This window comes from Dermacentor albipictus, chromosome 1 (genome assembly GCF_038994185.2).
Source record: "Dermacentor albipictus isolate Rhodes 1998 colony chromosome 1, USDA_Dalb.pri_finalv2, whole genome shotgun sequence".
Taxonomy (NCBI): Eukaryota; Metazoa; Arthropoda; class Arachnida; order Ixodida; family Ixodidae; genus Dermacentor; species Dermacentor albipictus.
The window spans coordinates 363,290,371-363,305,780 of NC_091821.1; the positions used below are offsets into that span (position 1 = coordinate 363,290,371).

Genomic DNA, 15,410 nt, shown 5'->3' on the forward strand with positions numbered 1-15,410 from the left:
GCTCTAATGAGCTCCGAATAAATCAAAGTATGGCCGAGAAGATGTCACTCACCATTTGATACAATAATTCCCAAGCATCTTGTGTCATTAACCTGAATGCCGAAAGAAATGCCCAACCAAAAGTATCGAAATTGGTGTAGCCATAGTCTGGATTTTCTCCGATACCCTGGATACACATGTAGCCCTCTTGACATTGCCTGCGAGGAGAACACGAGGGAAAACTGTAGCAACTGAGGGCGCACATTTTCACCAATGATACACAAGCAACTGACGCTCGATAAGCAAACGTTACAAAACGCATGCGTAGCTAGCACGGTTGGCTCCCACGATAAAACGGACCTGGCCAGTTTAACAGCTACTTTGATTTTGTTACATGACGGCTACGAAAAAAAAAGACAAGTAAAGGAAAACTCAAAGGTATACTTCTGTATTCGATCGCCATTTCTGTCGCTGAAGTCTTCCGTGGACTAAACGCTGCCGAAGCGGGTATGGTTTGGTATGGTATGGTATGGTATGGTATGGTATGGTATGGTATGGTATGGTAAAACTTTATTCTGGTCTTTCGGAACGGGCGTCAGCACGTAGCGGGCCGCCTCCCTGCTGCGCTGCGGGCCCGATGGACAGCCCATAGCTGTGCTTCAAGATCGGGGCTGCGTAGAACAGCCTCCCATTTGGATGACGTGACGCCGTCTCCGTCGCGTAACGCGGGGCACCACCATAGCTGCGTCTGAACCGGCTACACTGCGGGTAACTTGGAGGCATGGTGCATATATTGACACGCGCGTTTTCTTCTATTAACAGCGTGCAGGAGATAGGAATAGCGTTTGGTCGAGTTGATTTAAGTCCATGGTGTAAAATTTCCGCCCTCCAGTGCTTTGCGCTGCAGAAATTTTACACTGTGTGCAGGAAATAGTGACTTCATAGATGGTGCCGGCTACTTATTTACTTTACATGTGCGCGCGTAGAGACGTCCGCATCGGTGCATTAATTTTTTTCGATAAGTTCTTTATTAGCATCGCTAGCGGCATTCTGACATTGCATGTATAGCGAAGCGCTCTAAGAGGAATCACATTTGCGGGTCACATCAATATCGCTACAAACTGAACAACACTATTATGAGCGTTCTCAAAACATCAAGCATCGATCGGTCCGTCAGCAGCGTTTACCGACACGCCTTGCCGAAGGATAGAAAATTGAGTTAGTGACAATGTTAGTCGCGCCCGATGAACCATTAAGTGCATTAATGACTCTATACGCTGCAGGTGAAACTGGTTGTGGTGTAATAGCGTACGGACTAACAAGCTTTATCAACACAGGGTACAGAATACGAGAGTGGAAGTGCTTACTTTGCACCACTCGAATTGCCACACAATGGATGCATGCCATCATCATCAGTAGCCCAATTTGCTGAAAAACAGATAAAGAGAAGAGACGCGTCAGAGAAGCGCCGGAAAACAATGCCTCACGATTACTTTCTTGCTTTCGGCACGTGACCACGCCTTGAGGCGAAGCAGAGTGAAGAACGAGCATAAGAAGAAGAAAAAGAGGAACGAGAAGAGAAATGAGAGAGCATAAAAACAGAGGTGTGCAATAAATAAGGGCGTTTGATCCAACGGTAAACAAGTACACGGCGTTTGCGACGCACGAGATTGCTTTCACAGGCATACACAGCAGGGAAGAAGTTTGGGCATGTTGGAAGTTCAATCGTAAACTGGGATACATAGCACAAAATACGACACAAGGACGAAGCAGGAACACACTTGTCCCTGTTTTGTTCTTGTGTCGTTTTTTGCGCTATGTATCCCAGTTTACGTACACAGCAGGTGTATGCGTGGTCACGGGCGATAGGAAGCGATAGGAAGGCGTGCAATTTTCACAGCAATCTCTGTAGCTCGTTGAGGACGAACACGTGCACTGGCCGCCGAACCGAACGGGGCATAGAGGAGAAGCCGAGCAGCCGGCGTGCGATACTTACTTTCATTATCGATGAAACTTGCATATTCAGCATCTGAGAGATTGGCTGGGGGTATGAGTACGCATTTTTGCGTCAGTACCCCCATGTATATTTGCAATCCAAGTAAGGCAAAAACCGACAGTGAGAACATTGTCAAAATGATCACATCCCTGAGGTTTTTCACAGACTCTATCACGGCTCCGACGATAGTCTTGAGACCTGCAAAGCGTGGAAGGAAGGCCAAATCGTATCTCGTTAGAACCAGAGGGACACCCACGACGTGGCTTTAAATACACCATTCGTACGCGCTCGCTGCTAAGCGTAGGTCTGCGTAACAACAACAGAGTGCTAAGGTAACGCAAATAAGAGGCAGCCAATTTGAAAGAACATGAAACTGATCACTGGAATTCAGTACAGCAGAGAGAACGAGCTCTGAACAACCGAGAGCAGTTCAGGAATATTCGGAAAAGGTTCACGTGGAACATAGGCCTCACATTACGCTTCGATTTGGATTGAAATCAGATCTCCAGTTTGCCCATTGAGCACGCAGTCTTGCTAAGCCTCAAGAAAGCGTTAGTTGAGAAAACTTAAGAGTGGTAAAGTAACGCACCCGCACAGCGGCCATGTAAATTTCTACAGCTATAAGCTGTCTTTTTCTGATTGAAGGCAAATATTATTCAGAATGGCAAATGTTTCGTTTCTTATATTATTGCATTGTACAATAGCCATTCTCTGCTTTACTTTGGGTGCATTTAGTCTTAGCACTTTCGTTGCTTGGACACGGCGCTTCCACATTGTTTAGCGCGCAACAAACGTATATTACAGAAATCCACGTGATGGACTTACCAGGAACTATGGCTACGGTTTTCAAGGCTCTGAGAACACGAAAGGTTCGCAAGGCGCTCAGGTTTCCCAAATTAACAAACATTGTAACATACCTGCAAGACGAAGTAAACATGTCAGTGCGGCTAGTAAAAGTAGCTCTCTTAAAACAATCAAACCGAGATGGCGGAGATACTCACGCTAGAGAAATAACAACAAAATCCAACCAATTCCATGGATCTCGAAGATATGTAAATTGTTCTAAAATAAATCCTCGAGCAATCATTTTGATACATGATTCAAACGTGTAGATTGTGGTGAATATCGTCCTAAGAGAGAGAGAGAAAAGACATGAGCACATTATTTATTTGGTTGTCTTTAAGTTCACGATTGCCATGAGATGCTCGCACATTTAAATTGTGTCGGCTGCAATTTTTCACATAACAAGGGTACTTGCACAAACACACACACACACACACACACAAAAAGATATGCGCGAGTACGGTTCACGTATCGGAGGTTCACATATTTACAGCTAATAAACTTCGCGCCAGCATTTTCATTACATTGCTAGCATATGCAGAACACGGAAATTGCTTCCATTGTTAAGGAACAAGCTTTCTCGCTATTTCGTTTCGTTATTCATCACCCTTAACTGCACAGTCGCTGAACTGATTTCAATCTTCAGCCACAATGAAGATGAAGAAAGTAGTTGCGAATTTGTCAGTGTTTTTCACTGGGTGCATCTACCCTGAATTACGGCGTGCATGCTTTGCTGCTTGAATATCGCATTTTCAGACAGGGGCCCGAAATATGTTCTGCCTAACCCCCGTCAAAGCAGACAGTCATTGGAAAGCAACTCGGCCATGGTACGCACGTCGTTGCAGTGCTACATTAAATGAACGTATCAACGCCCAGTTCACTTGCCCATTCTTCATATAGGCGTTGCCGCAGAATTTTTAAAGCAGCACACAGTTAAATAGATGCCGAAACGTTGCTCTCTACAAAAGTCCGTGCTAAGTTCACCGTTGTGCCATCTTTGTAAAGGGAGATATGAAGTGACGGATCTTAACTTTACACTGGGGTACTTAAAGAAACAAAATGTTTGGAGTATTTTGAGTGCGTTCCAAACGAAAAACAACGCTACAGTATACGCATCCTTCAATGCGTAAGTCACAACTTTTCCTATATTAAATACTTAAAGTAGCACTTAACGAAACAAGTATTTATGAGAAGGCAACAACGTTAATAATACTTTAACACCATTTATAAGAACCGATTCGCGATGTTACCTATAAAATCTTGGTAGGAACACAAACTTGCGGTTAGAAGAATCCGGCCTGTATCTACAAAGCCTGGCTTACGCAAGTGCCTTCCCTGATGGGCGTTCAGGCGTTCTCTACTCATGATAGCTATCAGCGTGGCAACGGAAAGACCCCCACGATGGTGGGGATCTTTCTGCCACTGTAAGATAAGTTTTTCTGAATACGCGCACTGAGACAAGCTCATCTTAATTTTATGCGCACTGGCGAAAATGTTCTGCTTTTGGCCGGTTCGACTGTGCGCGGTCATATTGTTTCCAGTCACGTGATCGATTAATCGTAGTCTGCTCCTAGAAATCTTTTTTTTCCCTAAAATCAGCCACGGAAACCGGGACGCGAATTTTGGTACGTGCTTCATGGTACTCGAAATAGTTATGTTGTACCGTTTTTTAAATATGGCCCTGGGAAATGAAGCGCCGTCCTTTCTGGTTTAGTTTGACTCATGTGCTCAGTTACATTCTTCATTGCGAGCTGTCTTGTAAGCTCACTGAGTATCGCCTCTGAGCCAAAACAAGCATCGCTTTAAGTCAAGGCTACTCACTCCGTTTGTTCAATTTTGTCGTTGCTGGGCATGGTCATGAGGACGCAATTGACGAGAATGGTTACGATGACAAAGAAGCTGAAAAGTGGGTGCACTAGGATGCAGATGGCCAGTCTCCTGACCGGGTTGAAGGGGCTTAGCAGAAACAGCGCATTCGTCGAGCTGAACCGAAAGATGTCCTTGCTCTTGCTCACGACCACGAACGTCTGCGAAGAAGCAGTACAGTCGGGCAAAGTCAGCAAATGTGGGAAAAATGCAATTCTGGCATTGGGTTTGAGACACTCCCGAAGGTCCTTTTAATGTTCATGTTCTAGATTTATGCAGCTATTCAGAGATGAAGTATGGTTCTACCACCATTTTCGCATATGATCGTTAAGCTTTGAAATGTAACTGCTTACAACCGCCTCGCATTGTTGTGAAAGCAGATGAGGTGACACAGAAAGAAAAAAAAAAAACGTTGGTTGTGGAAGTAACTGCACGTAGCCACAAAGGTCCGATATAGCGTACGTACTCCTTTTGCTGGATTCTGCTCCTTTCTTATCATCAGCCCTTCACGGCCGGCCGGTCCCGGTGATAATGAGGGCGAAGCACGGCTCGAACCACTGACGTAACGCGAAAAGGGATCGTGTTGGAATGAAATTGCTACATTATCCCAACCCAGTAAATGTTTGTGCTCGCTTTCCCCTGCAGCATAAGTGGAAACCTTGTCAAGTTCACTCAGAGTGAGTATCTCGTAGATAGGGCACATCGCTGGCCCTTTTTTTAGCGGCATTTCGGGGCCCGCACCGATGTCGAAATGCCCACCCGCGCGCAAAAGTAAGAGACTCCGCCTTGCATAAATTTTTAAAGCTGCGGCTAAGTACCACCTGGCGGCCTATTTGGCGCCGTTTCTTACTTACGTATCGGCCCGTGCAATAACAAAAATCTCAAACAGAAACCACGACTGCTTGGCCAATGGAGGCAAGAACGTGGCTCTATATCAACAGTGGTGTCCGTTACTTTTGCATAAGGTATCGTAGCGCACCCTTCGGCTCGCAGTTAGCCAAGAAATAAGAAAAAATAAATGTGGGGCGTTGGTGTGCGCTCAGTTATAATTTCTGCAGATTACTTCTCGTTTGTGTTGCGCCACTGTATGCATGAGGTTCGGCCCGTGTGTTTTCGCAGTTGTTGATTTTCGCACAATTTAATTCGCTGGGCACAACTGCCTTCGGAAAAGCTGTAATGATTCGCGTGTTAGGCGATCTCATGTTTCGAGATTGAACCACGGTCATTCTCACAGTTGTGCTAGCGGGAAAGGCAGAGTACGCGCGGTCTTCGGCTTCCGACACAGGCAGGCAGCTACTGCCAAGAGTTTCGTCACTGCCCCTAACCTGCCTCCAACTCCCGTAATCGTAGCACGGAATCCCCGTCGTCAGCATAGCCCGTGCACAGCTTAATTGAGCATTCGGTCAATCAACCGCGCGAGCTTGAGGAAAGAAAAGCAACTGCGTCGGTATTAACAAAAAGCTCTTATGCCACAATTGTTCGCAAAAGAAAATTCTAGCCAAGTACGATGCTGGACCCACTATCTATTAGCGATGGCAGCCAGTCAATGGCCAAGATCCTTTACGAAAAAAAGAGCTTTGTGAATTCAGCTCCAACAAACGAGAGGAGGGATAAGGGAACGGATAAGGGAACGAGTGAGGGTGAAGGAATAAATTAGGCACAAGGAAGTAGAAGAGGGATGAAGTGGTACGCAAAACAAGTTCGTGCGTGTGTACCCTCTTGTTCTCGTAGAACTTGTCGATGTCTTCGATGGGCGTGGCGATGAGCTCGGGCGGGAAGTCGTTGATGATGCGCTTCGGCAGCGGTCCGCCGGCTTCCAAGTCCGGATCGGCGTCCTTGTTCTCTCGCGAGTGGTGCACGTAGTCGTCGCCGGCCGGGATGCCTTCTTCTATGCGCTGGGCGATCAGCGCCTTCCGTGCAGCGTCCTCGGCGATGCGCGCCTCCTGGGCGGCTAGGGACTCGCGCGTGAAAGGCCGAAACAACTGCACCGGTTCCTCGGGCTCCTCCGGCTCGCGGGGGGCTCCCTCGTGCGACGGCGCGGCGGCCGACGCGGGTTCGCCGCGCATCATCGCTGCGGGCCGCCCGGGGAAGCCCCGCCGCCCCCTCCTCGGTCGCCGCCGCGCTGCCCGCCGCTGCTGCTGCTGCTCTTGCCGCTGCCGCCGCGGCCGCTACGCCTGCGCGGAAGGAAACAAGAGACGCTTAAGCCACTTCATCATCATCATCATCATCATTTTTTATTTTCACCACTCGCTACAAGGTGAAAAAGGGAGAGCCGGAAAAAAAGCCGAAAATGCTTCGGCTTGACAAAGCTCCGGTCTCCCAGATATGCACGGTAGCGGCTAGTGTAGCAATACAATCACTCATGAAGTGTGGATATAAGAGTATTTTTACACAGAAATACATAGACATTTTCGTGTTATTACATAGAAACTAGTTATAATACAGTTGTGTCAAATAACTCCCAGTATACAATTACAATCTGTTACCTTGCGTTTTATTATTTAACACAGACTCCGTCGCATATATCATAAGAATGCAAAAACAATGTATACATATATACATATATACATATACATAATTACATCATCATCAGCCTGGTTACGCCCACTGCAGGGCAAAGGCCTCTACCATATTTCTCCAACAACCCCGGTCATGTACTAATTGTGGCCATGCCGTCCCTGCAAACTTCTTAATCTCATCCGCCCACCTAACTTTCTGTCGTCCCCTGCTACGCTTCCCTTCCCTTGGAATCCAGTCCGTAACCCTTAATGACCATCGGTTATCTTCCTTCCTCATTACATGTCCTGCCCATGCCCATTTCTTTTTCTTGATTTCAACTAAGATGTCATTAACTCGCGTTTGTTCCCTGACCCAATCTGCTCTTTTCTTATCCCTTAACGTTACACCTATCATTCTTCTTTCCATAGCTCGTTGCGTCGTCCTCAATTTGAGTAAAACCCTTTTCGTAAGCCTCCAGGTTTCTGCCCCGTAGGTGAGTACTGGTAAGACACAGCTATTATACACTTTTCTCTTGAGGGATAATGGCAACCTGCTGTTCATGATCTGAGAATGCCTGCCAAACGCACCCCAGCCCATTCTTATTCTTCTGATTATTTCTGTCTCATGATCCGGATCCGCAGTCACTACCTGCCCTAAGTAGATGTATTCCCTTACGACTTCCAGTGCCTCGCTGCCTATTGTAAACTGCTGTTCTCTTCCGAGACTGTTAAACATTACTTTAGTTTTCTGCAGAATAATTTTTAGACCCACTCTTCTGCTTTGCCTCTCCAGGTCAGTGAGCATGCATTGCAGTTGGTCCCCTGAGTTACTAAGCAAGGCAATATCATCAGCGAATCGCAAGTTACTAAGGTATTCTCCATTAACTTTTATCCCCATTTCTTCCCAATCCAGGTCTCTGAATACCTCCTGTAAACACGCTGTGAATAGCATTGGAGAGATCGTATCTCCCTGCCTGACGCCTTTCTTTATTGGGATTTTGTTGCTTTCTTTATGGAGGACTATGGTGGCTGTGGAGCCGCTATAGATATTTTTCAGTATTTTTACATATGGCTCGTCTACACCCTGATTCCGTAATGCCTCCATTACTGCTGAGGTTTCGACAGAATCAAATGCTTTCTCGTAATCAATGAAAGCTATATATAATGGTTGGTTATATTCCGCACATTTCTCTATCACCTGATTGATAGTGTGAATATGATCTATTGTTGAGTAGCCTTTACGGAATCCTGCCTGGTCCTTTGCTTGACAGAAGTCTAAGGTGTTCCTGATTCTATTTGCGATTACCTTAGTAAATAGTTTGTAGGCAACGGACAGTAAGCTGATTGGTCTATAATTTTTCAAGTCTTTGGCGTCCCCTTTCTTATGAATTAGGATTATGTTAGCATTTTTCCAAGATTCCGGTACGCTCGACGTTATGAGGCATTGCGTATACAGGGTGGCCAGTTTCTCTAGAACAATCTGTCCACCATCCTTCAACAAACCTGCTGTTACCTGATCCTCCCCAGCTGCCTTCCCCCTTTGCATATCTCCCAAGGCTTTCTTTACTTCTTCCGGCGGTACCTGTGGGATTTCGAATTCCTCTAGACTATTTTCTCTTCCATTATCGTCGTGGGTGGCACTGGTACTGTACAAATCTCTATAGAACTCCTCAGCCACTTGTACTATCTCATCCATATTAGTAATGATATTGCCGGCTTTGTCTCTTAACGCATACATCTGATTCTTGCCAATTCCTAGTTTCTTCTTCACTGCTTTTAGGCTTCCTCCGTTCCTGAGAGCATGTTCAATTCTATCCATATTATACTTCCTTATGTCAGCTGTCTTTCGCTTGTTGATTAACTTCGAAAGTTCTGCCAGTTCTATTCTTGATCAGATCTTTCGTCTCCTGCGATAGTTTACTGGTATCCTGCCTAACGGAGTTACCACCGACTTCCATTGCACACTCCTTAATGATGTCCACAAGATTGTCGTTCATTGCTTCAACACTAAGGTCCTTTTCCTGAGTTAAAGCCGAATACCTGTTCTGTAGCTTGATCTGGAATTGCTCTATTTTCTCCTTAACCGCTAACTAATTGATTGGCTTCTTATGTACCAGTTTCTTCCTTTCCCTTCTCAGGTCTAGGCTAATTCGAGTTCTTACCATCCTGTGGTCACTGCAGCGCACCTTGCCGAGCACGTCCACATCTTTTATGATGCCAGGGTTAGCGCAGAGTATGAAGTCTATTTCATTTCTAGTCTCGCCGTTCGGGCCCCTCCACGTCCACTTTCGGTTATCCCGTTTGCGGAAGAAGGTATTCATTATCCTCATATTATTCTGTTCCGCAAACTCTACCAATAACTCCCCCCTGATATTCCTAGTGCCTATGCCATATTCCCCCACTGCTTTGTCTCCAGCCTGCTTTTTGCCTACCTTGGCATTAAAATCACCCATTAGTATAGTGTATTTAGTTTTCACTCTACCCATCGCCGATTCCACGTCTTCATAGAAGCTTTCGACTTCCTGGTCATCATGACTGGATGTAGGAGCGTAGACCTGTACAATCTTCATTTTGTACCTCTTATTAAGTTTCACAACAAGACCTGCCACCCTCTCGTTAATGCTATAGAATTCCTGTATGTTACCAGCTATATTCTTATTAATCAGGAATCCGACGCCTAGTTCCCTTCTCTCTGCTAAGCCCCGGTAGCACAGGACGTGCCCGCTTTTTAGCACTGTATATGCTTCTTTTGGCCTCCTAACTTCGCTGAGCCCTATTATATCCCATTTACTGCCCTCTAATTCCTCCAATAGCACTGCTAGACTCGCCTCACCAGATAACGTTCTAGCGTTAAACGTTGCCAGGTTCATATTCCAATGGCGGCCTGTCCGGAGCCAGTGATTCTTAGCACCCTCTGCAGCGTCGCAGGTCTGACCGCCGCCGTGGTCAGTTGCTTCGCAGCTGCTGGGGACTGAGGGCCGGGGTTTGGTTGTATTGTTCATATAGGAGGTTGTGGCCAAGTACTGCACCAGGGTGGCCAATCCTGCTCTGGTGAGGGAGTGCGTTACCGGTTCTGGTCACCGGGATCAGGCCACACTCCAGGCCTGGTTATGCAATTTTATCAACACGCGGATTTTTTTTACATACACATACATAAATAAACATAACAAATTTCACAGAGGTATACAACAAACACAAGTTACCATCAGGAAATGTTCTTTCTTTTTTCGAAATTAGTTTACATACTTGCAAATACATATGTGCGTCCAGGTTAAAAAACAGAAAAAAAAAGATAATCTGCATATAGACTGCTGCTTTCGTGACAGACACCAAACGTAGCCCAGGGCGTCGTCACATCCTCGATTTTTTTTTTCGCGAAGACACTCTTACAGCATCCAGTTTACAACCCAAACCCTGCCACGAGGTCCGGGCACAATCACTGCCGCGGAAAACCTGGATTGTAGGAATAATAGTTACAAGTGTGAACGTATAAACGCAACGAAAGTACATGGTAAGTTTTGCGGAACTGTTAGAGCTGTTAACAATACACATGTATAAGAACAAATCCAATATTTTAGTTTTGTTTAGAGATAGCACATCGACATTTTGTTGGTTGAAATAGTTAAGTAGGGAAGGTAGTGTATGTTTAAGGCGTTGGCAGCCATAATTAGTACGTGAGAAAGGAATGTGCCATAGTGCCTAGTGACGATATGAATATGTACTTCTCTTTTGTTGTAGAGTTGCCAGGGTTAGGAATGAGTCGAGTTTTCCCAGCATAGCATTTCTATAGCTCAGTAACGTTTTCAATTTATATATGTCACGGGCTCTGATTATTCTCTTTTGTTGGAAAAGCTTTGCGTATGCTCGAAAAAAGAAACGTTCGCTACCGCCCGAATTGCTTTCTTTTGAAGTATTTCCAGCATTTGAATATTTTGCGCTGTAGTGTTACCCCATATAAGTGAACAGTAACTGACGTGTGAATGGAAAAGAGCATGATAAATAAGACGCTTAACTTTAAAGGGTAGTGCACTTCGATTCCGATTTAACACACCAACAACTTTACGTACCTTTGAGCAAACATGACTAACGTGTTCATTCCAGGACATATGCGCTGTGAATATTACACCTAGGGTTTTTATGGATGACGAAATGTTAATTTTATACGGAACGCTTCACTTGCCGCGACACAGCCTACACCGTGTGCCGGAACTCGAGTTCAGTGCAGCACGTGTGGAAAAAAGAAGAAAAATAAAACATGGAGACAGCACGAGAACATACACTGAACAATTGACTTGTAAAAACGCTTCACATGAACATTGAGCTCTGTGTCGGTACAAGTGTAGTAAACATCGATCCACTTGTCATTGTTTGCCCAACATAAGTATACCGGCAATAAAGGTTGTGGTTTGTTAAAGTGGCATAACCAGGGCAACGCGTCATGGTGTGGATGTCAAAACACCCACAGAATTTGCAATATATCGTATGAGAAAAACTGAAGACAGGTTGCTAGCAGGGTCAAAACACGACCTATAATTTAGACCAGATTTAAAACATGTGTAGAATTAAGAGCTGACTATGCTACTGTTTGGTGACAAAAACAACAAGGTTCAAAATAGGCATGTTGATGAGACTGACAGATTGCTAAAAAAATCACCGACGATTACGATACTTCCTAATGCGAAAGTTGAGCGCAGGTCTATATGTGTTTTCATTTCCCGATTTATTGGCTGGCGCGGACACTCTCTCCCGCGCGGCACGTCGCAAACGGAGCGAAGTGTGGCGCGACTGCGTTGCTAATCGGGAGATCACGAGAGACAGCGCGTGGGCGCGATTCACAGCAGCTGCCGCAGACAGACCTCCGCTCATGCAGCGCTTTGTTTCGATACAGACGACGCTCGCTACTCTGGCGCCATCTCGTAGCCATCGTCGCCGCAAAGCGCGTCTTGCGCTGCACCACACTTTTCTTTTCGCGCTTCCGTCATACTCTCCTCCTCCGCTTTCCGCCTCATGGTGCCGCTGCACCCTCCTCCATCGCTTTCTTCCTCGCGCTTTTTTCGTTTTCACCCTCTTTTATTTCCCGCAGCGCACCGCGAGTTCGCTTTCATCTTTCGTTGTTCTCGTTCGCTCGGTTACGAGGTACAACACCGACGCCGACGTGCGCCGCAGGAATGGGCACCTGGCTACGCTCTAAAAATAAAGACATCAGTTCCGATTCCTACAGGGCTCGCTTCTTGAAATGAAAGTGATTGAAGTGATGTGAAAGGAGGGATGATAGCCAGACAAAACGCATACAGAACCGAGAAATGATACACAAGATAAAGGCAAAGATGACGATGCAACGCATTCCTGAAGGCTAAGTTAGAAGGACAGGAAAACACAGGTGTTTGTATCATTCATTGCAAAGATATAAGGCAGGGCAGTCTGTAACATTTTTCATTCAGCTAAAGCTCATTTCATGGCCAGTGGATTTGAGCCTTCATCAGAGCTCTCAAGTAAACAATCCTCACTTCTGTCTACACTGTTCGTTTCGCTTGTGTTGCATGTGGGATTCAGCACTTCTCGTTATCATTGAAGTGAGCCGGGAGGTCATGTCATCAAGTCCGACTGCAAAACCAAGAATCTCATGATAAACTTGTTTAGCTGTAGGACAACATGAAAAACAAACTTCTCAAAACAACTATATATGCAGATTACGCATTGCTGTGAAATGAAAAAGATGGTTTCGTGGAGTGAAGACGCGGGCTTTTTAGGCCAGTAAACACATTTAGACGCAGTGAGCACTCCGACTGACTTCGAGGCAACTTTGACTAGTTACATTAAAGGTTTCGTTCCGTCCTCCGGCACAGTGATATTCTTGGTGAGGTTTGTGCCGCTCATTGCAAACAGATCGGACTATATATCATCAATTTACCGTGACAGCTGTGTTAACCTGCATCATCTGCCATTGGCTTATGGATTCTGTCAGTGCGTGTTACCATCTATGTCATGGTCAAACACAGGACTTCAACTTCAGTCATGAAACTAGCAGCAGTGCGCGTAGTTATTTTTTATTTTCTGAATCAAAGAGCTCAACCTCGTGTTATCTTCACCTCCTCACGATCTGCACTACAGTCATTGAATTCACAAACAAAATCAGAGAGAGAGAGAGAGAAACGAAGAAGGAAAGGTATGGAGGTTAAGCAAGGACGTGCCCGGTTGGCTGTTCACTAAAATCTGCATACTCGGTCATATTGTGCTGCGGTTGTTGGCCACCCACTGTGTCAAGAAAGGCGACGTTCTTAATGGCCGCGATGCCAAGGCACCGCGCACAGAGACATCATCATCATCATCATCATCATCATCATCATCATCATCATCATCATCATCATCATCGTCATCATCATCATCAATCCCGGATCAGGACAAATTTGTTTTCAACTGCGAAGCTTTCTTTCTGAGAAACCCGTATGGCTTTCCTTAGGCGGATGCCAATTTTCCCCTTTCAGAGACAACTTCACTGCTCTTTTCATGGAGGGACACAGCGACTCTGGTTCCTTGTCGCGTCGCGTTCACAATGGTCTGTCTGGTGGGACGAGAGCCTTCAGTACGAAGCTCTTTATGAAATCGATTCACCCGGTGGCTTTCCGATGACGCGAAACATTAGACAGCAAGATCGAACACGTTTTCACTGCATTAGGCTCAACGTGACCCACACGAACTACTTTAAATATGAATGTCTGTTGTCAGGCTTGGTGTGTTCCGTGAGCGATGTCCCCTTGGACTCGCAACATGCTTCTTGTGATTGGAGCCGTTATTCGTAAAACGGATCAGCTTTGTGAGATACGCTGCGCGTGCAGTGCGACTTGAGCGCGTGTCTACAGTACAATCTCGGCTCGTAGATAAGCATGGTGTGACATTTGCGCGCGCCGTAAGCGCGTCTAGTTTTCTGGAATGCTGCATGCCTTAATGATATTTTATGAATATAGTCATGCGCTCATGCGTGTCCGTGGGTGCATGTGCCACCTTTGCGTTGTCGGTCATTACCTATATTATACTTTTCAGCTGGCAGCTGTTGGTGTAGCATTGCAGGCCGTGCGGTAGTCAAACGTCTACAGCTCTGCACCAATACGTTCAGCACCACAATAGGGGTGCACCTCTCCTCACGAACAGTCCTTGCGTAAGAAAAGTTTTTCATGCATGAATGCGGTCTCTGGGCCCGCACTAAGTTTCTTTGTGTAAGATCGTTACTTCAATTATCAGATTATCAATTATCAGATTATCAGAATTATGATAGCGATAGTCGTGGTAATGGCACGAACGCTCCTACGACGGCACTCGCAAAAAAAAAGTGTGAATAGGTGTTTCAGGTATGCAGAAAACTTCTCTTACATAAAAGCGTTTCCTCATTGGCTACATGCCAATTTCTATAAACGAATTTTAATTTGTTCTTCACATATGGGAGCGCTGCTCTTTTACTTGGTCTGTTCCAAGGGCTGATGTGAGTGGGGCGGGGCGGGGGATGCGTTGAGAGGCGACGGTGGAAGCCTTACAGGCGAGTTCGCCGGCGATCGCGAATATACGAAATACTGGAAGTAGGCTTTTTCAGAAAATTAAGGTTGCCCTACACTCGGTGGCCGACCGCTCGCTTACAGCCCCATTGAGCCAAGGGTATAGGCTTGCAAGCAGTGAGGATACAGTAAGGTAGAGATGGTGACCAGTACTGCGGCACCAGCTTGTGCGCTTCTGCTTCATTTCTATATTTAGGGCGATGTTCCGCCATCTTGTGTAGGTCAAACTATATGTGCGGAGAAGTGCACTTGCAGAATTATTTCATATATTGCTCTACCCCACCCTCTCACCGGGATAGATCACTAGACGCCCAGCAAACGGAAGTCTGTTAGAAATGCAAGGAGGGGGGGGGGGGGAGGAGGCATGAAAGTTATTTGCGGGCTGCGATGGACCCTTCTGGGACCACACGGTGTTGCGGGCACGCACGCGCGACGCATTCTTCTTCTTTTTTTCAAACATTTTTTTCAAGTTCTCAATACGAGCATCCTTTTCAGCCCGATTCTGCCCGACTTCCCAAACCAATTAATAAGGGTATAATTTTGCAAACAGCTCGCTGTGCGGGATCGGTTCGTAAGAACAGGAGCCGGTCTAAATCTTTAGTAGAATTATTAGTGAATGTGGCCTATAATTGACAAATAGCTTTTATAAATAAAAAGCTTTGGTGAATTCAAACCCAAATC

General features: G+C 45.8%; 1 protein-coding gene across 1 annotated transcript in view; it reads right to left on the reverse strand.

The window, feature by feature from the left end:
• Positions 1–15,410, reverse strand: part of para (sodium voltage-gated channel paralytic) — a 229,289-nt gene that overhangs the window by 62,684 nt on the left and 151,195 nt on the right. Inside the window, exons 2-8 of the mRNA XM_070531852.1 lie at positions 6,400–6,858; positions 4,640–4,845; positions 2,977–3,105; positions 2,801–2,892; positions 1,976–2,173; positions 1,347–1,407; positions 53–197 (exon numbers count right to left, since the gene is read on the reverse strand). Of these exons, the coding sequence (XP_070387953.1) occupies positions 53–197; positions 1,347–1,407; positions 1,976–2,173; positions 2,801–2,892; positions 2,977–3,105; positions 4,640–4,845; positions 6,400–6,753 (1,185 nt within the window). The 5' untranslated portion in view covers positions 6,754–6,858. The remainder of the gene's footprint in view (positions 1–52; positions 198–1,346; positions 1,408–1,975; positions 2,174–2,800; positions 2,893–2,976; positions 3,106–4,639; positions 4,846–6,399; positions 6,859–15,410) is intronic.